At 32.4% G+C, this 24,637-nt stretch overlaps 1 protein-coding gene across 2 annotated transcripts in view; it reads right to left on the bottom strand.

Annotated features, from left to right (window-relative positions):
• Positions 1–4,347: 4,347 nt before the first annotated feature.
• Positions 4,348–24,637, bottom strand: part of LOC132947275 (FMRFamide receptor-like) — a 91,740-nt gene continuing 71,450 nt past the window's right edge. For both annotated transcript variants that reach the window (XM_061017535.1, XM_061017534.1), the window contains exons 3-4: positions 23,800–24,170; positions 4,348–5,157 (exon numbers count right to left, since the gene is read on the bottom strand). In XM_061017535.1, coding sequence (XP_060873518.1) covers positions 4,657–5,157; positions 23,800–24,170 — 872 coding nt within the window. In that variant the 3' untranslated portion in view covers positions 4,348–4,656. The remainder of the gene's footprint in view (positions 5,158–23,799; positions 24,171–24,637) is intronic.

Genomic DNA, 24,637 nt, shown 5'->3' with positions numbered 1-24,637 from the left:
GGTACTTGACAGTATTTTTTTTATTCAATGACGTTCGATTTATAAATTATGCATACGATACACAACGCACTGCACACAATGCCCGCTGTATAGCTGAAAATTGCAATGCTACCCGTCTAGTTATTTTGAAATGTTAGAAGGTAATATTAATTCAATTTATTAAGAGAAACTCAGGAACATCGTTTAATATTAATTGTATTCGAATTTGAACTATCTATACCTTGTCTTGAAGACTGACTAAAATATAATATGTAATAAATTATACTAATTTGTATATATTATGGATCTTTTAGGTATATATTATTAATATTTGGCAAATGAGACTGCCTAATAGTATATACTACCTATTACTACATTATTATTGAGAATAAACGCAGATAATTATTAATGCTAATAACTAATAAGTAATAATTCTGTATTTTAAAATTATTGTTTTATCGGATTATAGGTAATAGGTACTATAGTGTTATAGTTCTTTTATTTTTTAATATCGGTTCATTTTTTTTCCAAAAATGTTTGGTGTTTAATATTACTTACCTAATCGGTTTGTTCTTATTATACATCGGATATCTATAAAAAATATATCGGTCCCTATTATTTATTTTCTGTAATTCTGTATATTATCGAGAACGCGATCGTGTACCGGGAGGGTTGTACAATAAATAAAACGTAATTTTGGCTCTATTATTTTAATTATTACTCTGCGTCTCTGTCTGACTCATAGGGAGCAGGTTCCCGATCGATGTGATCGAATGCGTGTCTCAACTCAGCTGTCGATGGATCGAATTCTGACTCCGATTTTCAACGAAATCATATTTTAAACCGTCGTGATTATAGGTGTGGGCAAGGGGGGCGATTTAGCGTTTTTTTTTTTAACTCAATAATTTTCTCTGATATTTTCGACGTGAATCCGATAAAACCCATTTAAATAAACGTACGAACGACCGGAACAACGTTACTCCCGAGCGCTTAGATAATAAATTGTACAGGGTTATTCAAAATGAATCATTCGACCTTTTGCACTTGGCTCCCTATAGGTCACCTGATCTTACGCTATGTGACTACTTCTTTTAAGGATACGCTAAAGCTAAACTAATCATTTATTCTTAGATACAGTATCATGTGATCAGTAACAAATCGATACGACAACCTTACATATTGTAACTATTTAAGTTGGCAAGTAAAAATGTTCGCAGTATCTTACGTGGCAGTGTACCACGATTTATCATCAACACAGAGGAGCTAAAAAATTAGCGGAGCTTATTCCAACGGATATGCGTCAAATGAATTTAAGGGTTGTAACACGATTGCAGACTTTTTACCTGCAAAAAACAACACGATTAAGCACAAAAAGTTTTTATTTTTTATTAAGATTAATTTATGACTATACGTATTAGGTTATTATTATGCAACTATGAATTTACTGACATCAGGAGATTTGGAAATTTTGTGAACTTTATTTATGTTTTAGTTTGTTTTTCGTTGGACGCGCAATCAATATTTCTGACTATACGTAGGCATAGGTACGTCATTATATTTTGATTACCTATGTTTTATTTCTTTATTTTTGTTGACGAATATTGTTTTTAAAATACAATTTAATATAATTTAATAGATATGTATATATTATATATAGGTAATAGATTATACTACGTTTGAGAAGTGTAAGTAAATCATCAGTGACATTGTTGGACAGTTGTTAATATTTCTTTAAATCCAAGTAATCCAAAAATATAAATTATTTGTTATGGGCATTCGTGATGTGTTTTCTCAAGTATAAAAAGGAAAAAAGTGCGAAATCGTATGTAGCGGAATTTAAGTTCCTACTACCTATATTATGTGACAAAGGGAAGCCACATAGAACATTAATTATATATTTATCTAGGTAGATACCATTAAATCAATTTGAAATATTGTTATTGTATTTAATGTACCTATCATATTATATAAGGTACTCTAATCCTAAAAACTAAAAATATATAAACATTTTATATCAGATGAATCATTTTGAATAACCCCTTTATATTACAATATTATATTATCTGCGTTGATTCGGACTCTTGTTTTTATGCCGTGCATTTTACAATTAAACGTCCGCGGGAGTTACACTTCATCTCATTTAAATATCTCTTTTAAACTTGTGTAGATATAAGTGTAGATAATAAAAAAAAAATAATTTTTCTTGACATTTCGCCGGAGTGTGTGCATTGATGGGACTTAAATATGGGATCCTAGATCCCGGGGATTATCACATGCTGTCGATCTTAAAATGTAATATGTTTATTTCATGTGCTAACAAAACTCAATATAATATATATATATATATAGTTATATAGTATTAATTGGCTAAGTAGTCTAAGTACCTAAGCACGAGAAAACAAGAAAGAAAATGTAATCGTAACGAGCAAGAACGAACCTTTAACTTACGTTATATATGTTAATATGTAATATGTGTATGTATATATATATATATATATACATAAAGGTACACGTGTGGGCCTGCATCAGCTCAAAACCTTGAAGATGGTAATTTGCGTCACTATAATATTATGTAGATTATATATACCTACCAGCTAATAATAATTACTGCTTTTGGCGCCGGCAGTAATAGTTTTCAGCACCGCTTTCAGGCAGATAAAAGGATATAATGATATAGATACACGCGCGCGTGACTGCTCTATCGAAATTGTATATTATAATCTGCAGCTACTCCGACTCGAAATGATTTTAACGATTCTAAAATTCTCCCCTCCGACTAGGAAATACGAATATTATGAAAAAATTGTTGTTATATTATTACAACGCGTTGGGCCACAGCACCGACACTGGTTCGGCATATTTAATCGGCGAGGAGAGAGCTAACTAGGTAGGTATGCGATGTGTCATCCAAGTGCGCGGCCGCCGTGGAATTTTCAGAGGTCTGACTGCAGACTTGATAATATCACAGCAGTGGCTAGCCGAAGAGGGTTTTCCAGGGAATTCAGGAAATTGCCTCAAGTCTAAAATGGGTGCGGGTGTGTAAAAACCGCTGAAAATACGAAAAATATAACGATGGCGGATTTTTCGCTGTAGAAAAAAATGTATTTATATAGGACTTACAAATCCGTATTTTGGTACTCCTTGGTGGGTTCTTAATTGTTTGTATTGCTTCAAGTTTAAAAGTCGTTCAGACACGCCACTGCTTGTTGGAAGCACAGGTGGTGTTAAAATATAATATTATCGTAACGCGTACTGGCGTACTAAATACCGTCATCTATATTATATACTTTTCACCGGGCCGCGCGGTTTTTTGATTCGTGTTAAAAACTACACTACTTATGTATAAAATGTTATAATATAATATGTACACGTTTTGGAAATTATTTTCAAAAACGAAACGTAACGAGGATTATCGAAATGTGACGCAAACGCCACAGATTCTTACATTATCCGTTACTGGTGGGTGTATGTGTAAAGGTACACGCCCTACCTAGACGATGAAAAGGGTTTTATACTTTTATACATACGAGCGATTATGGGCGTTCGAGAATCGGGCCACAATTAACCATGTTTTTAAAAGGAGTAACTGTACAGTAACCGGGCCACTACAATTTTACGCATATAAAGGGCGCACCTGCGGTAACTGGGGCACCATAGGCCGCGACTTAACTATTTTTATGAAATTCCTCATAGTTGTTGGGGAACATAATATTATTATGAGCGTATCAAAAGGTATATTTGTCATTTGTCCCACTATACCGTAATCGTACTAGTAATGATATGTTTTTAATTGTACTTATCTCATAATTTTAAAAAATAGTTGTTTTCGGCTTATTATTGATATAATTATTATAATTTATAACTGACTGTGCGTACCTATAATAATTATAGTATATTCCATATTTTTATTTAATTTAATAATTTCATGGCTTTGTTGAATGAATAAATATGTGGGTACTAACTATACATAAATTAAATTGAATTTATTTAAGCTATAAGTATTATTTTGATTAAGTTGTAAAATTTATATTCAATATATATGGTCAAATTTCCGGTACCCTTTAAACATTTCATATTTTTGTTGTGGTCCAATACCCGGGTAACGTTTTGTATACGAAACAGGTAGATAACAATATGACGTGCCATGTGGCCCAATTGCTGACCGCCCGAGAGGTTATCTGGTCGTTTTCGACGTAAATCGCGGTCATTTTAGTCGAATGAAAATCGCGTTGTCGATTGGCGAAGGGGCGGTGATAGGCAGGTGCTTGTAAACATAATATATATAGCATATCATGTACAATCGTGATTCGTATATATATAACAGTAAATTGTAAAATAATATATAGTTGGTAATGATAATAATAATAATAATAATAATAATAATTGTATAATGGGACGGATGTCATTATAATATTATCATATCATATAGATGTAATAGTCGGACATCAGTTGTATAATATAATAAAGCCGGGTTCACTGCAGCCACCTATGCGTCGTCTGTCGTGTCGCGCCCAAAAGTCGAGCTCGGCCCGACATGGGAATTTTCACGACATAGATCGTTCTTATAATATCATAATAATATAATATTATGATTGTCACGAAAATACGATGAAAAGCGCCGCACGGCAAGACTGACCGCGCGCGAGGTGAACCCGGCTTGATACGACCGCGGCGCGCTTAGAGAACGGCCGTGGCGGTCAGCTGCTGCTTGTTGTTGGCGGCGTGCCTGCCGTGGTTGGTGCCGGCCCGGATGAGAGGTTCGCGTTTGCCGGTGGCCGCGGCGCCGATTATATCGGTCATTTGCGTGACCTCCGTGTTGCGCCGGACCATGGTGCCGGACCGCGGGTAGCTGACCGACGACCGGAGCGTGGCGTTGCGCGCGTGCCGGGCCGCCAGGAACGGCATGAACGTGATCATGAGCGTGCGCCGGTACTTGCGGCTCATGGCGCAGTACAACATGAAGTTGGACGCGGCGTTCACCACCATCAGGAAGTTGAATATGGTGTGCAGACCGCGGTTCACGTAGTACGCGGGTGTCTTCTCGGGCGGCTCGTACACGGACGCCGTCAGCATCATCACGGCCGTCGGCGTCTGACACACGCAGAACATGATCACCACGGCGATCAGCGTCATGGTCATTTTGTTCTCCTGCCGCTGCCTGTTCCACACCACGTTCCCCTGCGAACAACACGCACGATAAATATTAGACGATGATATAATAAAAATTAATATACCTAATGATTGCTTTAGTCTGTGATCAGACGTAATAACAATAATATAATAATAACATACAGGTAGGTGCGCCCTATGGCCTAGGACTAGTGGTATTTCTGCAAATGTTTATACTGGTATCGGCTATCCGGTATTTGTTTACTACAGGTATATCGGTAGTGTGGATATCACTGGTATACTCGGTATAATTATTTCCGGGGAATAGAATAAAAAATGGTTTATGTTCTAAACTGATCTAGATCAGCGAGGATGCTAACCTTTTCGCTGCAGTCGTGGACCATAATATACCTATAGTTTTCAAAGTAGGACTACGGACCATTTATGTCCTTATGCGTGGTTTAAGAACTACCTATACACACAAATAGATTTTCTAAATATAATAAAGACTGCAGGTAGGTAGTAGGTACCTATCTCGCTGTATAACGAGGATGTACAAATAATTTATTTTGGATAATTACTTTTGTACGGTTTTTTTGGTAACAACGGTAGGTAATTATTGCTGAACCATGGTATGTCGGTATTCTCAAATAGGTACCGAATATCAGCAATTAAACAATACCAGTTATTACCACAGTATACCGAAAATGATGTCAGCTGTACCCTAATTTAATTACCTATTGGTACATTTAGTGAATATAGTGATGTACTATTTCAGACATTTAATATTCAAGGCATTTCTAAGAAGACATTTTTGGAAATGTTTGAAATTTGAACTAAATTTTGTTTTTTTAATAGAACTTACTTTTTTATTTAAGGCATGTAAATGCACATTGCATTTTGAAGTATATTTCATAAATTTAAAAATATACTGTACAAATTGTACTGATTTAAATACCTATTTTGTTTATAAACATAATAATATAGTTAATAAGTACAGTGGTAATGATAATATTTAATATTTCCGCGGTAGTTTAGCACATTCTAACTTCGCAGTATCGATATTTTTCATAAAAAAAAGTAAATAAAAACAAATAATAACAATTTACCGGGGTTAAGAAATTTCCAATTTAGGAATTTCTAAAATGGAAATGTCCTACCTACATCACAGGGCACATTTTAAGAATTAGTTGTGCACAAAGGGTAGAACACACAGTTTCCGCCAATATTAATGCATACTAATATACACCATGATGGGTAGATAGGTACGCAGAATAGATTAACCTATAATATCAGAGTAAAATAGGCCTTTATGGAAATACCTTTTTTTTATCCAAAATATTAATTAAAATACCTAGTGCAAAACAACCCGTGTCGACATCACGACCGCCCTAAGTCACTATATATAATATCACCATTCACTTGCAGGACTCGTATAGTCGTAATTGGTACACCTCAATAGACCATTATACTATAGCACAGAGGTATTCAGACTTTTTCACTCCACGGTTTCTACGTCACTTCGCAACATTTTGGTGGCCCTCGAATGACGAATTATGAAGGACACAGAAAGAAAACGTTCTAACGTTTATTGTAATATTATATTATATAATACTAGCTGATCCTGTGCACTTGGTTGTCCGTTAACTGTACAAACACTATATGATTCAAAGTTTCAAATTTTGTTCAATTTGTTATTTAATATTCGGTGTATGTTGTTCAAAACTTAAAATTAATGTCCACAGATCATCTTGATTCTTGAATCTCAAAATACTTGTACAAGCACCACTTTATAAAATGTGAATTTTGGAAGATACTTTCTTAGTGCACACTTACATGGTGGTGCGAAGGTACCATGAAAGTTGCCATCCTCAAGCTATCATTATTTAGGCTCAGGGAGTGAGTGAGTCAGGATACTAATACACTATAATATTATATTATAGCCATTCCGACCGGCGTTGCCTATGAGACACACTATTATGATTACGCGAGCAATATATTTTCAGGTAGGCAAACCACATGACAAAAGATCAGGGTCCATTTTTATACATACAGATTATAAATACATCAATACAACAAATGTATTAGTACAACTATGCACAGAAGACTGAAATTAAATGTCTTACGTTTAGAATAAGACAATATATTATTAATCGTCATCGTCGTTATTTGTTTTCCTATTCTTTGTCACGGCTCTCCTGCAGAAATGTTTATACTTGTGACGCCCCTTGAAGCCGTTGCGCACAGTTTGATTACATCTGATATAGCCATATAGGTTTATTACCTTTTAGTATCGACTTATGTCCGTCGTTGCCATGATATCTGCAACACTGAGCCATGGCGTGGGCCTCTAGGTCATTTCCAGCTCAAACATATTTTATTAATCCACTCGTTTTACAAAGTTTAACGCAAGCGTAATATTAAATTATTATTTTGTTTTTACGAGTAGGTATTAAGTAGGTATGAAGTGTTCAGTCGTCTATAACAAACAATTTTCACAACAACGATATTGAGTTTAATTTCACTGGTAATAAATTGTGCTACGTCATTAAATAATCGATACCTACCCAAGTACCGAATTATACCTAAATTTAGTCCTGCACTGTGCTGAGCGCTCACTCTGACATTCGTCATTAATTATCTACCTATATATCTATCTATGGACTATTATCTATTATCTAACGTGTCTCGACTGACTGACTGATCAACGTAGAGCCTAAACTATGATAGTTACAGAGACTTGAGATTTACATGGTACTTTCACACCACCACGTAAAGGTACCTACACTAAGAAAGGATTTTCCAAAGTTCCATTTTAAAGAGGTGATCACACACGGAATTTAAGATTCACAATTGAAGTAAAAAAAAAAAAAATGGAATGTTTATAAATTGTTATCATCGGTTACAGATTATAATCGCAAGCTTAGGATACACCAGCTAACTGCTTAGGTATCGTACACATTATGAATTTTCTGAACATATACTTGGACTTGTTGGCCAGGAGTAGTTTAAGATTGTATTGGAATCCGGACTCCAATATACTATGATAATATATTATAATATGATATTATTAGGGAGTACAAATAACGGTAATATACCAGTGCCCTCCCCCCCTCGTATCACTGTTATAAAATATACGGATTTAACTACGGTAAAGTATCCTCCCCAAATGTTTAAACTTTGAAAATGCTATTATAGGTACCTACTGTTCATAGCAATGTTATTGGGTTTGGTCGAAGAGAGATCAGCTGCAGTTGTAGCAAGTTTGGTGAATATAGTCGGCGGACAGGGAAAAAAATGACCTATGGCTATATAGTATATACTTGTAAGATTTTGGCGGAAGAAGATTAAATGTAAAAGCTTTCATTTTTATTCCAGGGTAGTCTATCCTACGTTCTGCGCCCGACATGGCGACATCATCAGCCCGCTGAACATTTCCGTCCTAGGACAAAGAATTGAAGTTACGCGTATGTTGTATGTATATAGGTGTACAGGCAGGAACTTCAATGATATCGTACTACAAATTAATACGTAGGTGCTACTAAAAAACATATAATATTATATAAGGTCATCAAAGTAATTGTCAAACGGAGGACGGGCCAAAACGTTTTATCGTCATTATTTTTCGACCTCGTTATAATATTATAATATACTTACTACTTAGGTATTATTGCTATTTAAATAAGTCGAATAAAAAACTGACAATGAGTAGTATACCTACGTAGAGCTCTATATAAGTTTGTAGGGGACCGGTGGGTACCAGCTATCTATATATATACCTACTATATCATATAAGTTTCGCTTACTCGCCGCACTATCACCGTATAGATTGTTGATAATAATATTTCAAAGCTGATTTCATTATTAATTTCACAATAATAATATGCTATTGTATATTATACTATACCTACCTACCTACTGAGCGACGCAAGAATAACGGGATTACAACGCAGTGTATATTATTAGTGGTGCGCCAAGGCGTTATATTTAAGTCTTGCATTATTTCATAAAAGGGATCTGCCTGCTAGAAGAAAAAACGAAATGTTCAAATTCTTATACAAATTATACAATGCTCGTGTAGGTATGTATAAATGTGTGTGTGTGTGTGTGTGTTTATATACGGTGTATGCGTAGATAATTAATTTACAATGGAAACGACTGAAAACTGAAAAGAAAAAGATGGATAATAGTTATTAAGACCTTTGAAAAAATGAACGCACTTGACAGTTGTTATTGCCTTGTTCACCTCAACTTATTAATTCACCTCCTACGTATGCGCTGAAATGCGCAGTACAGCCTGCGCAGATTACCTTACTGTACAAGGTAGACCGTGTACGTTTTACCAATTTTTTCTCCTGGTTTATATATTATTTTAACAAAACGAATTACTGGGAGTGATCCTTTTATCCGCTAAATTAAACTTTTCCCCTCTTCCACCGAACTATAGATATCATCGCAACATTATTTTTCCACGCCAAGACAAACGTTTTCTATTTTGTGCAAGAAAGAACAATTTCTTTTTCCGACACAAAATGCAATACAACGAATAACAAGTAAGTAAAAAAGTATCTTATAATTAATATCTGTGTGAGTTTTAATTGTTTATATCTTTACAGCAGTTAATATTATTTTTGTTTTGTTTTTTAGTTTTTTATTTCATATGATGGAACAAATTGGGATAGGGTCGTAGGACACACGTAATTAAAATGAAAATAGAATTTAAAACTGTGGACAAACTAAAAATACAATAAAGAAAATAATAAAGAACCTATATCTAAAGGTGGACATCAAGATTATACAATCAACCTGTCGCCTCTTTATCACCCATGTGCAGTCCATATTTTTGCCTCCTTCATATTTTGTTTGTGATGGGCATTCCTCGACAATGTGTCTGAACTCTGAGTTGACTCCTAAGAACTGACTTGCTCTGTTCGTATTCTATTTAAATAAGTCCACTTGGCTTTAGAAAAGAAAACACCATCCGCATGCCTGCTGTTTTGTTATTTTTAAAAGTTTTAAAGTAACTTTTACTTCCTCCAACCTAAAGTTCTTCATATTTTCAGATTTTTCTTCACGTCTCTTGGGTTTATACTTGTATTCCGATTTTGTCTTCTGCTTCTCATGCTTCATTGTTTTTATATTTGAGGTCTCATAAAGAATATTTAAAACAGAATTTGGTTATATTTTGCACTTTTTTTATGATATTTGAGCTGATAATTATGATGCTGTTCTCAGCATTGCCAGAAGTGACCAGCCTTCTCTGCACGATTGGGTGAACCATATTTTCTTTTACTCCGTATCAAGTAAGCCGATGAATTTATTAACATTGACCTCAATTCCATCTCTTTTATGTTCGTGAAATAATGCTTTGGATTCCTTCTTACAGGGGGTAGAACTATGTCTATGACCTCGAGATATCGATTTATTGGCCACTGCCTTTATAAGTTTGATATCCCTACTACAGTTATCCGGTATGGATTTATTTCGGTTGATATTTTCTTCGACATATTTTGCATAGTCATGCCAAAAATACGCTTCACGTAGACTCTATTTAGATTCCAGGCACAAAAGTCTTGTCTATGATTGGGATTATATTATGACTACTATTCACATTATTTTTGTAAATTTATATTTATATAAATTCATATTTTTATCTATACATAATTTTAACGAGTATAGTATATTACTTATACTTGTGCGAGAATCTGGTTATTTCCAAGTATTTCGTTCTATTACATTTTTTTATCGCTGAAAATGTATAACAGACTCGAAGGCGTCTATACCGTTGTATGCATAATTTATATGTACACAGGTACCTACCTATAACCGTTGCCGTGTCTCGAAATGTTCACGGCTAATTAATTCTATTGCCTTCGTCACTTAATTTCTTTGGAAAAACTCGACAGGTCCATAAAGAAAGTTTTAAAGTAGGTCCGTGAGGAATAATGCAGTTTCGTCGTACAAATTCGTCGTCCCTTATATATATATTATATAACACATAGGAGTGATTAACTGCAGCAGGTATATAAGGAATATATAAATCCTGCGACTATCGTAGGCCCCCGCAGTTTTATGACTCGTTAATGTCTCGACGACGGGCGCATAAGGTAGGTATATTATATGATATTATAATATACAACATCCCCTCGCTGCTGGCCCATCGCAGGCATCATTATTATTATGACGAGACCGCGATTAACGAGTTCGCTTTATCCCTGCGACGACGGTGGAGGATATACCTAATGGTTAACACAAATATGATCGCCCACGGGTTTCTAATGCAATTTTTTTTTTAATTCATCGATAAAAATGTTTTCGCCACCGCCTGCGCAACGTGCAGTCTTGCTCAAATTCACTCTCTCTCTCTCTCTTTTAGTTCGAATATAATATATGTATGTGTGTTTTTAATAATAAATGTGTATAAATAAGGTCACCATTTCCATAATATAACACCACGACTTTCACGAAAAAAGCCTTTTTTATATTCAAAGTACCTATAGCTTCTGCGGGATACATCTACCCCTGTTCTCTATATAATAATATGTGTTTGTACGAAGCGGGGGGGGGGGGGGAGGGAGGAACCCGCATTTGATGGCAGTTTTATTTATTCCTTTTCACGTCTAACAAAATGTATATTGTAACGCATAACTTTCGTAATAGTTCTCGAATAGATACGATGACATGATATATAAATAAATTTATATATAATAATACTATCGAGTGTGTCTGGAAAGTGTGTGTATATATTATATCGGATTTTAAAAGGCATACAATAAGTAGGTAGGTAGGTACCTATAATCTATATCCTCCGCTATAACACTATATAGCCCGATATAGCCATCGAGTGTTTGGTAAACATTTTGAGGTTTGTGGTTTCGAGATGGTTGAAAATTGTTAACGATTATAACGTTTAACCCAGCTTATAATATGGTCGTCGAACGCGCGTGTTTTTGCCTTTTGTTGTTTTCTATTTTTTGATGCTACGGATGTGAATATAAAAAAAAAAATAAAATAAAAAATGCCATACAGCTGTATTATGTTCAAATCGCGTAGTACTAGTCAACTAGTCAACTGTAGTTAAGAATAGCAACATTATATTTTATTAATAGCTTTTCGCATTTTCATATTTAGTTTTTCGTCACTACTTTCTTTTATATTATCATTATTATTATCATTATTATTGTCATTAACGTCGTAGAGGAAAAATATTGCGAGTGTCATAATTCCCGACTATATTATAATATATGCACGCTGCAGAAAATAAGTATAATATAAAGTCAATATTGATTCTGGTAATTGTATACATTATGAACACGAAAAGTGTTATGTTTGCGTTGTTGTCTACACCGCGGTGATTGAATAATTTAAACAAGAACAAACAAGTGTTTTATTTAAAAATACATTTGGTTAACAACCATTTTTTTATTATTATTATTATTATTATAAGCCTATAGGTATACAGAATTTGTTTAACAAGTACACAACAATCATAATATTATATCGGTACTCTTGCTCGGCTATAGGAATAAAATAAAATGTATTTAATATTTATCGATTATTTTGAGTTAAGATGCGCCATTCCCTGAAAACACTCTTGTACTAACTTTGAGCTGAACTTAGTTTGTAGGTCTATGGTTACTTCAACATATGATAAGTACTAAATGTATAATATTATAGTGATGTTTGATTAATATAAATTTATTTTTAAGTGTTGTGTGTGTATTTATATGTTAAGATATATTTCAGCACCAGAGCAAAAATGTTTTAAGCGCCGACAAAAGTTGCCAGATATTTTTTCAGAAGTTGGATTAGCAATAATTAAAGGATTAGTATGATTTATTTACGACTTATATGAGCGACGAGTTTGTTGTAGAATTCTGTTCGCAAAATTTGCTTCTCTGGTGGCATTCATTCAAGGTCAGTACATCCGCGGTGCCCGATGACAGGTTCAAGATTTTCTCTAATATAGTATTTAATATATCGACTGAGATACTTATATAGTGACTTGGGTCTGCGTGTGGACGTTTTTAGCATATTAATTCCTGCAGGCTTTAATCCACGGTGTACCTTAAGTATGGGTATAATTCTCAATTGGGTTTATAAATAATAACTATATGATGTAACTATTATTATTTCCGTCTAAAGTAAATGGCAATATTATAATTATTTTATGCTATCGAAATAATTAACTATCGATTGAATGTTTTAAACCGCTGAACGTTATATGACGATTTGGCAGATTGTAAGCTGAAATAAAATGTCAATTGGTTTCTTTTGATTTTTGGCAACCTATGAAATACGACTAAAACGGCGCGGTGCTCCCATCTGTTGATGTGTTAGATAATAAACCGCACTTAAACGTTCTTACCCGAAACGAGTACATCGTATAAATATAGTAATTAAAACTCGTTATACAATTTGCATTTTATGCTTTTTTTTAAAAATAGCAAGTCTAACACTTAGGCATTATATGTTTTTTATGTAAGTACCAGCTCTATACATGCGTCGTATAGTTATAACAGCAATAGCTAATTATTAACTAATTATTTTTCACCAGTTATTAGGTACCTATCAAATTATTGTTATCGATAACATTTTTAATTACATTTTTCCTGTCTACTTGACGAGGCAGAACGTATATTTTAATAAGCTTGGGTAATAACGACGATCAGTTCTAAGCCCAATATTTTTCTGTTATTTACGGATTTTACTGAATTGCGAAGTATAATCATTTTTCCGGATAATATATTTTGGACACGGCGCGCTGCGATTGTGCGGACTATTTAGTGCCTACTCCACTTTACACATAATTCGCATGATACGCATAATTCGTAAATATATTTGTGTGTATTTACATTCAATGAACGTGGAAAACATTTAATTTATCACAAAGAGTTTAAATAATACAAAATAATATATTCAAATATAGTTATACATAATAAAAAAAAATATGAAACAGTATTTTTATATGAATGTGTGTTTTTTTTTACAAACTAGTATGTAGTTAAATTATATTTATTTATTTATACACTCACGCAACCCCTAACAGAGGAATAAAAGCCGTTTTTGATGTGCTTTGAGAGGCATTTTTTTCTAAAGTAAGTAATTTAATATGGTATATTATATATATATAGGTATATATATTATACACATACAAAATAATTTAACTGTACAACTGATAAAACTATATGTACATATACCATACTAAATTTCCTTCAGAATACAGCATACGATTTGAATTTTATAAATATGTGGGTGAATTAATATAGGTAGGTATATTATGAGTGGCGCGCAATAAACAACGGTTATTGATCTATACTTGAGAACCAGTGTCATAAAATGTTTAGAGATGTATAGAGTAGAATCTCATTCAAGTATTAAACTTGAAAAAGCCGATTTTCATAGTGTTAATACTATAATATGAAAATCGGCTGACAATAAAATAAAATAAAGAACCTAAAATATTGTTAATATACTTTACTGGGATACAACTACAGTAGGTATAGGCAACTATTTCAATTTCAATTTTTTCAATTTAATATAAACAAAACAAATAATTATTATAACTCATTAAAAAGGAATTTATTAAAAAATATCAATAAAAGCACAATATAAGATAACTTTAATAGTCTATTTATTATTTAATACAGAATAAAGATATTTAGTAAAAATCAACCAAAGCAGTTGTCCAATAAATAGTACTTACTGCAGTACTACCTACAGGTACACCTTAGTCGGCTTAGTCCATAGGAACCATTAAAATATTATAATAGGTATACAGCTGGTAGGTGTACTGTTTAGTGATAATAATAATAAAAGTTTAAAAAAAATAGTAATTACTAATTATACTGTAATGTTTAATTCCATATCTTAAAGTATAAAAGTACCATTACTTAACTTAAAGTATAAAAGTAAAATCGTGTATTGTGAGATGTACCTACCTACCTACATATTAATATATTAAAATCATATTCATTACGTCTTTTACCCACTATAAATACAAATTAATATTCATTAATATTGTTCAAACAAATAGTTTAGGTACATATTAAAATACTTGCTGGTAACTATGTTTATTCTACTTCAGTGGAGTACAGGATTTAAAGAAGATTTTTCTATTATATATCTTTATGATATATTTTATAATGAAATGAGTAGTACGCACAGTGTGTTTATGTATTAGTGGTTAAACACGTCTACCTATTATGAATTATATGATATAATATGTTAAATTATTTCATTTTAAAATTTGAACGAAGTGTTGATAATAGAATTTTTAATTTAAAATAACGTTTTTAATTTTTTTCCTTCTTACAACTCTTTTTATATTATGCCTGTAGTAGTTCATATAAAATATGCTTTCGTACAAATGAATAATGATTGCTCATTTACATTTTACCGCAGCGTCTATTACTGATTATAAACGGGGCGATTCATTAAGGACGTCTAGCTGCTATATATGCGGCAGTAGTGCAGTACAATTTATAATTTGGTTTAATTTTCTTGGTTCATAATATACATATTTTTTCAGATGTCCTTTTTATTTTTAACTGTAGTCCCCAATTTTAAAGGTTAGTATCTATGTGACTTTGGGTTTGTTTAAGTTTTAAACTTTTTTTTAGACTTCCATATATCTAAGCCCCATAATTAGAATAGATAAAAATTAGTATTATAAGTACCTGTCCTTTTTGTAATATAATAATAATATCGTTGCTCATACATTTTTTTAATTCCATTTAAATTTAACTAAGTTAATATTTTGCGATTAATTAATGTTAATACGGTTTTAGTTTTAAACTTTTAAATTACGTTTTGATTTATTAATACAAAGAATAATATAGGTATGTATATACATACTCATATATTATACAATATATCCACCATACACATTACACATAGTGTAAAATCATTATCATTCACATATTTCCGTGTCATAATATTACTGATTTAGCTATTAAAATAATAATAGTATATTAAGCAAATATACTATTATAATAAATCAGGTATAATATATATTATAGACATATAGTGATATTAATACAACTAATAACAGTAGGTAGGTAAAATTATATTATAATAAATATCATTATTTAAAATAATTTAATAGCTAACAAAAAAATTACAAAACATATTTAGACAGTAAATTAATAAAATACGAGTAGATATCTCAATACATTCTGAATTTACATATAAACAAAAAATTCTTACACTAAAAAATATATCTTATTTACAGGTCATAGCATATTTAGCACACAATGATATGTCGTGTCCGGGCCAACAATATTTTTTCGCTATTTCATAATATATCTCCCTAATTCCTAAGAGAACTGACCTATATAATATATTGTTATTAATATCAGATAAAAATATATTCGTTATCTACCTACTAAATTTATGCAGTTTATTTTGAAACTATTTTTAAAAAGCAAAAATAACATTTATCTATTTATCGTCCTACGCAAATAATGTAAAATTATTGTATATTTGATATAATGCGGTCGACGCGGATGCTATATATTTCAATTTTTAGATTCATAGTGACTGGTGAAAAGTATTTTATCTAAGAAAATTATTTTTTCTAAAATATCTTAATTCAATAATTATTCAATGTATTATTAGTTTTTTATTTAACCAGAACAAAAATGTCAACTTTATTATCTACGGGTTTATTTTTATAGTTTACATAGGAGATGATGCGCAAACAAGTACATTGTACAAACAAAAAAGTCAAAACGTACACCCAAACTAATCGTTATTACTGCAATTGAGAATTGCTATAGTGTAAGTATAGACTCTACCCGATGCAGATAATACTTTTGACAGGTACCTAACCTACCTAGCACCCACCAGCTTTTTGATGTGGTTGTTCTTATATCAGCTAAGAACCCACAAAAGCGCCAAGCACGCCTTTTGCAAGCCATATTATATTTTTTTTAAACAATTCCCATTGTACTTATAAAGGTAGATAGGTTTTCAATGTGCGGTTGTCTATACATATAGTGTCGAACATATTATTATATCATACACATAAATGCATAATCCACTTTCTTATATGTATACACATATGCATATTTTATACTTATGTAATATACTTTAAAAAACAAACAGAAAATACTCATATGCTGATAACAATCTGGATCCGTACCAAATGTACAAATTACTTTAAAATTGTCCGCACGGAAAAAAAAACGGGAAATGTTCCAACCATTTTTTGTACACAAAATAAACGGCAACGGTCAGTAGATGTTTTCTTGAAAACCACCCGCGTGAGCATATTATATAACACATAAGTACCTACGCTTTTTTTTTGTTATAGTGCTTTACTCCCAGACCATTGAAGTACGTTTTTATACCCACGGGTTTTTATGTACACGGACTATAAGTTTTTACCTTTAATTAATATAAATTAGGTAATAATATATTTTTATATTATATATTATGTATAACGATTAAAGCAGTGGTTCTAATCTTTTTTGGTTCACGGCACACTATTATACATTACAAGTTTTCGCGACACACTCACGTACTTGACAACAACAACAATAATTTTGGCAACCATGCGAAGTAACCATGGGCCGTTCTTAGGATTTTCAAGGTCCAAATTCTAAATCAATTTTATCACATTTTTTAAACGCCATGCATCCAAATGTAAGCAAAAAGCGTGAAACCCAGGGTCTGGGCCCTGCTCGCCCTCCCTAATGACGGCCCTAATGCGAGAAAATTAGTCATCACTCATTGCTATGCGCTTACATATGCATCGCGGTATTATCTGCACAATTAATTGACATTTAATTGCCACAGTTTTATAAAAATAGGTATTTTCAACAGCATAATCCCAAATATCAGACATTTCTCGCGGCACACCTAGTCGATCTTGCGGCACAGTATTGTGCCGGGGCACACTGGTTGAGAACCACTGGATTAAAGGGTACTTATAAAATATGTATAAAGTGTGCGATTTAGTCATTTCATTAAAATGTATATACCTATCGTTCTAACTTCTAATTAGGATATTATTATAAATATAAATATATCTCGGTATACATAAAATATAGTTTATTCCAGGGTCCATTTGTGCGATTTTAAACCAAAAAATTTCAAATAATATTTTATTTTTATATGATTAAACGGAGCAGATAAGTACTTTTGAAATATTTTAATTAGTAAGAATTTATATTGTAATAGTATGTAGGTATAGTATATAGGTAGGTACTTATAGACTTTTTAAACAGCATTTATATCGCGGTGTAGCAAGCGACGGTCAACTGTGTAATATATTTAAATATTTAACTTTTAGTATTATTTATTATACCACAGTTACACATTAACCACATTCATGTTTAAAACGTACTCAATTTAAGACACTTATAAGTATACAATTATTTTAACCTATTTGAATCATTATAAATTGTTATTGTTATGTTATCATTAATCATAACTATCGACATTGCTTATTTATTTTAGTTTTAAAATAATAATTATTGTTTACTATGATAAATATTCTTTGGTAATTTTTAGTTATATGATTTGTGCAGTTATAATAACATGGTGATGAACTATAATGGTGATGAGTAAATAAAATAAAACGTTTTCTCATGTTTAAATTCAGATGTAATCATAATTATTATTATAAAAATAATTGAATAGGTATTTATATTGTAGGTAAAATACTCATGTATAGTAGATTTTTATCAATCATTAGTCGACTTTTATTTTATTTTTTCATTATCCGTGGAGTTTTATTTAATTATTAGTTTTATTTGTATCTCTCGTACATTTCAACCTACTGGCTAGTTCAACATGACCACTTAAAGTGATTGAAGATTGTAGGACGCACACGGTCGTGGTAATTTAGAAGGTATAAAGTAGAAACTAAATAAAGTCTATACTCCATTTGGCTCAGTCATCTGAAACCACTATAATGCTTCTACATTTTTTTTTCAATTCGTTATAGTCAAAATGAATTATCTAAAATAAAATTTAAAAAATAATAGATAATAAATAAAGTAGAAAATCTCATTAAAATTCCATGTTATTTGTAAACGTTGTTATCGCTAGGGATTAGGAAAAGAAGCAGCTGCGATTGTGGTTGCTATGGGGAATATTTGGAATGATTGAGCACGTTTTTGGCTTTTGAATACCAACACAATTGGGCGCTAAATTGACTGCACAAAATGTCATAATAAAATTCAACATGTGTTATGAAGTTCATGTTTAAGTTTTGAAAAACTGTCTTGTCCCGTAGAATATAAAAAATTACAAATGATGTCTGAAAGTGTATAGGCAAGATACTACCTACAGCAACGAGTTGTTAGTATTGTATGGCATACTAAATGGTATATAAGTACCTAAATAATATATTAACACTATTTGTTATTCTTTAAAATATCTCATATATTTACTACAAGGTGGTTCACCAAGCTCACTCTTATTTTTCCATTAATAACTAATTTATTCAAATTCAGTTATTTATAATTTTTAAGTATATCTATGTCCTACTTACAAAGTCTGTTTTTCAAAAACGTAGTTTTCATACCATTTATGGATTACTCACTGTGTCGATACAAACTATTCTTTTTTCCAAATAAGAAACACCCATTTTTACTGTAAATTGGTAAGCCGATTATTTATTTTTTGAGGTACGATTATAGAAAGGTATACATGGTGATTCACCAAGCATGCTCACTCCAATTTTTCCCATTAATGATAAATTAATTCAAATTCAAATTTTTAAAATTTTTAAATATATTTGAAGGCAATTTTTTAAAATTTCGAATTTTGTTTTACTTCTTAAAGAGTGTCCTGTGGTAAAACAAAGTTATTTTTATCAAACGAGAACCCTCCTTTTTACTATAAATTATTTAGTGGATAATTTTTTTGAACATTTTGATGTACCTAATTTAAAATTTGAATGAGCGTTTCTTAGTTATTAAAATGTTTGTATTAAGAATAATAGTTCTTAAAAATGGTTTGCAAAAATATCCATACAAATATGATTACCATTGCATTGATGTAATAGTCAATTTCAGAATTATTTAACTTTATGTTATATTTAGGGTACTCTATACCTAAGTATAGAGGTACCTATTATAGGCATTAGCGTTTTATTTATTACCGTCGTGAATTAAAACCTACTGATATTCAGATAGATTTTTTTAAGTCTATCGACTATGTATAGGATTGTGCTTTGCATCAGTATATTATTCTTTTTGATTTTTCTGTTTGTTCATGAATAAAAAAGAATAGAATAGTATTATAAATTTGCATAGGGCACGAGGTTTGCCGTGTACAATGTACAATATATATATTATATAGATATAGACGATATACAATATACATAATATATATAGGATATTCGTATAAAAAAATCTCTGTCTCGAGTATGCAGAAAATAGTAAATAGTAGCTTGCGGTATCAATTACTTGTGTAAATACATGTAAATACAGTACAGAAATATTTGCTTTGTTTCATACTTGCCGGTTTCATCAATTTTACCAACGTCGCATCGTGGAAATAAAAACTTCTTGTTTCCGTAAATTATCTTCAATTACATGACGTCTTTTGTTTAAGCAAATATTTGGATTGCGATTTTTACGAACAATTACTCGTACATAAATTAATGTATGTTAAAAAAAAACTGTATATTATACTGCAGAATACTGCTGCACCATTTAACCTATACATAGGTATATATATATTATTATGCATTTTGTTTTTAAACGTGCGATGCGTAAGGACTTAATGTTTTTTTCTAATTAAAACTCGGATAATGATTTTATATTTAAAGAGCTTATGATGTTGGAATCGGTGTGTGCTTACGTGGTGTTTACTTATGGTATTATTAATTAATTAATGTATATGCATTTTTTTATTTATTTTTTCCTTGTTTTTTGTTTGCAGCGGTAAACTAATTTCGATTTGAGTGCGTTGATATTAAATAAATCTACCTACCTCGGTAACCTATACATACGCGTACGTCTGTCGTCCGCGTAGGTGCTGCAGGTAATCGAAAAATCAATCTATGCTTTGTAAAAAAAAAAAATGTTAATTTTATTATATTATATTAAAGTCACGTGGTGGCTTATTTGTCCGAAGGTTTCGATCCCTAAAATCTATATTTGGTGGTGGTAGGATTACTAGGATTTAATGAATTTGAATTTTATGCTTTTGCATAATGGCGGAAAACTCATGAAAACTAAATAACAATAGCATAGACAACGTCGTTATGCTTTATAGATTTCGAAAATACAATTTAGTTACATAACTCAACTGTATACCAATATTTTATCAAGAACGCCTACAGCGTATTTGGAAATGAGGAAATAGAATAAATACATAATATTATTGTATATGTTTTTGGTACCAAGATATAACTGTAGGAAGGTAAGCACTCAAACTAATGTATAGTATTTATTTAGTATATTTAGTATATTATGTTATTCATTCAATGCATCAATTCAATTTATATTATTTAGAAATTTGTGCTGCGCAAACATTTTTAAAAAGGTCATGGCATTATGTTATTCACACATTTTAAAAATTGCAAGTAGGCCGTTTGTGCACGCATACAATTAAAATCGTTGTAAGTGCAACAGGTCACACTATTATTTTACAGGGTTTTTTTTCGGATTTTTAAGACCTATCCTGCAGTATCCATCCTATTATTATACTATACGGAAACGTTAAAATACGACTGACAACGCTCAATTTATATATTTTTGCCGACGTTGTCATATTTCATAATTTTTATCGAACGATTGTACCCACTCTATTTTTGTCACTGGTCCAGATAAATAGCGAAAATCAACTTTCAAATGCATTTAAAAAGATCGATGACCAGTGAAAGTGTCGTAAGTCGTTTTTAGTCTACGATATTTTTAAGTCATTACGAAGCAGAAGTCGTAAATGCGTCTTTAGAGTTAAAGAGCTACGGTAAGACAATGTAAAAAAAAGAATTAAATGTGCTGACTCCTTCGATAGCCAATTAAATGATATGGCGCAACGTTTCGCGTAAATACGTTTTCAACCGTGTATTAGTTTTTTGGGCAAGTGGCGAGTTTTTTTACGAATTTTAAGTGTTTTCAATCGTTTGGTCAAAAAGGTAAGACATTCTCCATCGTTCGATATAGCTTGCGGAAATACAATAAATACTTATATCTTAATAATGATCGTGACTCCGAACACGTGAGTCGCATAAATACTGTTTATTCCTACCAAGGACGTGTACGTATTATATAGGTGCGACTTTGAGCATCCTATCTTAACGTGACGATCTCTGTGTAATCCTATCGGGAAACGGATGGCACATGTCGAAAGGCCGGAGATAATTAATTAGACTCTATATATTAGTAGTAGGTATAAGACTTGATAAATAAAATACGCACTCGCGAAAGACGATGCTAAGATATTTGATTGTAGATGGAGATTTGCTGCTGGGATTTCGTCATACTGCAAAACACTATTATTATACATAAGCAATAAGCACTAGCTAATGTGTCCCTCTATCAAAAAAAAAAGCTTCATAAGACTGTCCGACGAAATATATTTTGGTTACCATGCATGTAAGCTAGGCCGTTCCATTATCATTGCGGATATATATTATTATGGTATATTCGCGATGAGTATGACGTAACCGCAATATTTTCCGGTTTAGAACGGTTTTCTCGTCACCGTCTGCGAGTGCATATTAGCCATTAGATACCTACCTACCTAAAGTCCAGTGATCACGTGAAAGTAGATCCAAATATCTAATATAAACATCCCTAATTTCACTATTATTTCCGCACGCATGCGGCACGACGCGATTAAGCACATAACGCTTTTTTTTACTACACGATTGAGCAAATTTTCTGCAGGCGTATCAAAGGATAGTTATAGAAATAAAAAAAAAATCTTCTCGATTGATCATAAAAACTAGGATGTTGCCATTTGCCAAAGTTAAACGATTTAAATTTTTTTATTGCAATAATACGATTGTGGAATGAATTCAAAAATATTACGATTTCACGGACCACGGTCATATTACGTATTGATGACCTATTGATTATGATAGTAATAATTAATAATAAGGCTATGTTACGAGTTTACGACTTATCGATAAGTTACTAATAGGTGATCAAACGACCAACACTCACTTTGTTTACATTTTAAACTGAATTATTTCTATGATAATTTGAAATTTACTTATCTTCACAACTGCCCTGCAATGCTTAAATGAGTTCGTCGCGTTTGTAACGGTCTGCAGTGCGATTGTCACGGATAAAACTAATATTGTGATAATTTCAACAGATATTTTACTGCAGCATTACCTTATTAATCGATAAGCTTTTTGATTAGTGCACATATTAAGATAATATAGGTGGTACTGCAGTGTTTAATAATATACATAATATTTTAAACAGTATATATAGGCTAAGCCCCCCTCAATTTTCGCCTATGAATATGTAGTGGGTACGTGAAAATAATAGTTTATAACATTTCGGTAACGTCAGTCAAAATATTCTATTATTGCTCAATCGTGTCGCTAAGAAGGTAAATCCACAGTCGTCGTATTGTGATCGATCATGTTTTACAGACTCGCACGCATATACGACCACGCGCGACGTCGTCTAAGTCCAACGTCGTATTAGACCAAAACCGTATAAGGCCGACGTCGTGCAAGACCGACATCGTACAAGACCATACGGGTGGGCCACCGCAGCACTGGCTTACCTGGCACGTGAGCCGCGTCCGGTTCCGGCGGCTCTGGTTGACCGCGTTGATCAGGAACCAGTTGAGCACGGCCAGCACCAGCAGCGGTACGCATATGAACGTGACGATGCAAAACCAGTTGTACGCCTTCTTGTAGATGTCGTTCCGGCCCAGTTCCGTGCTGCTCTTCTGGAACTTGCCGGTGGCCGCGTTGATGGCTATGTGCCACTCATGCGGAGTGGTGGCCGTGCAAAGGATGCAGAATAACGCCACCATCAGGATGACGCGTTTGGCCCGGGACTCGGTGCACAGCACGCGGCCGCGCAGAGGATGGCACACGGCTATGTACCGTTCGACGGTGAACGAAACCGTTAACAGCACCGATGTGTTACCTGCGAACAAATCACAGGTGGTTAAAAAGAAAAATTATGAGATCTACAAGTAGTTTTCCCACACGAGATTTATACTATTGAAAAATCCGTGCCGCTACGTCATTCACTCTCGACCAACTCGTGAATAAATACTGATCAAATCTATAGATAGATATCGGGCATCGACGAATTGATTTTAATTTTGGTCAATTTTTAGTGTGGATATAATTTTATTCGTCACAGAATATAGGTATTGGCTATTATAACAATAACTATATGACGTCTGTATTGTCTATATTATATAACTTATAATATATAACTGTATTAGTGTGTTACCCGACTTCATATCTGTGTTAAAATTAATCTATCTTTCTATCGTTTTCCGGTTTGATTCAGTAGTTGAAATATACCAAACACAATAACAATCATTAATTTTATGTTTTTCCACTTCTTAATAATTAATAATTATTCTGGACATATTTTTGATA

The sequence above is a fragment of the Metopolophium dirhodum genome, chromosome 6 (assembly GCF_019925205.1).
Source record: "Metopolophium dirhodum isolate CAU chromosome 6, ASM1992520v1, whole genome shotgun sequence".
NCBI lineage: Eukaryota > Metazoa > Arthropoda > Insecta > Hemiptera > Aphididae > Metopolophium > Metopolophium dirhodum.
Note: the sequence above shows the minus strand (reverse complement) of the source record. Positions and strands in the feature narration are given on the sequence as shown.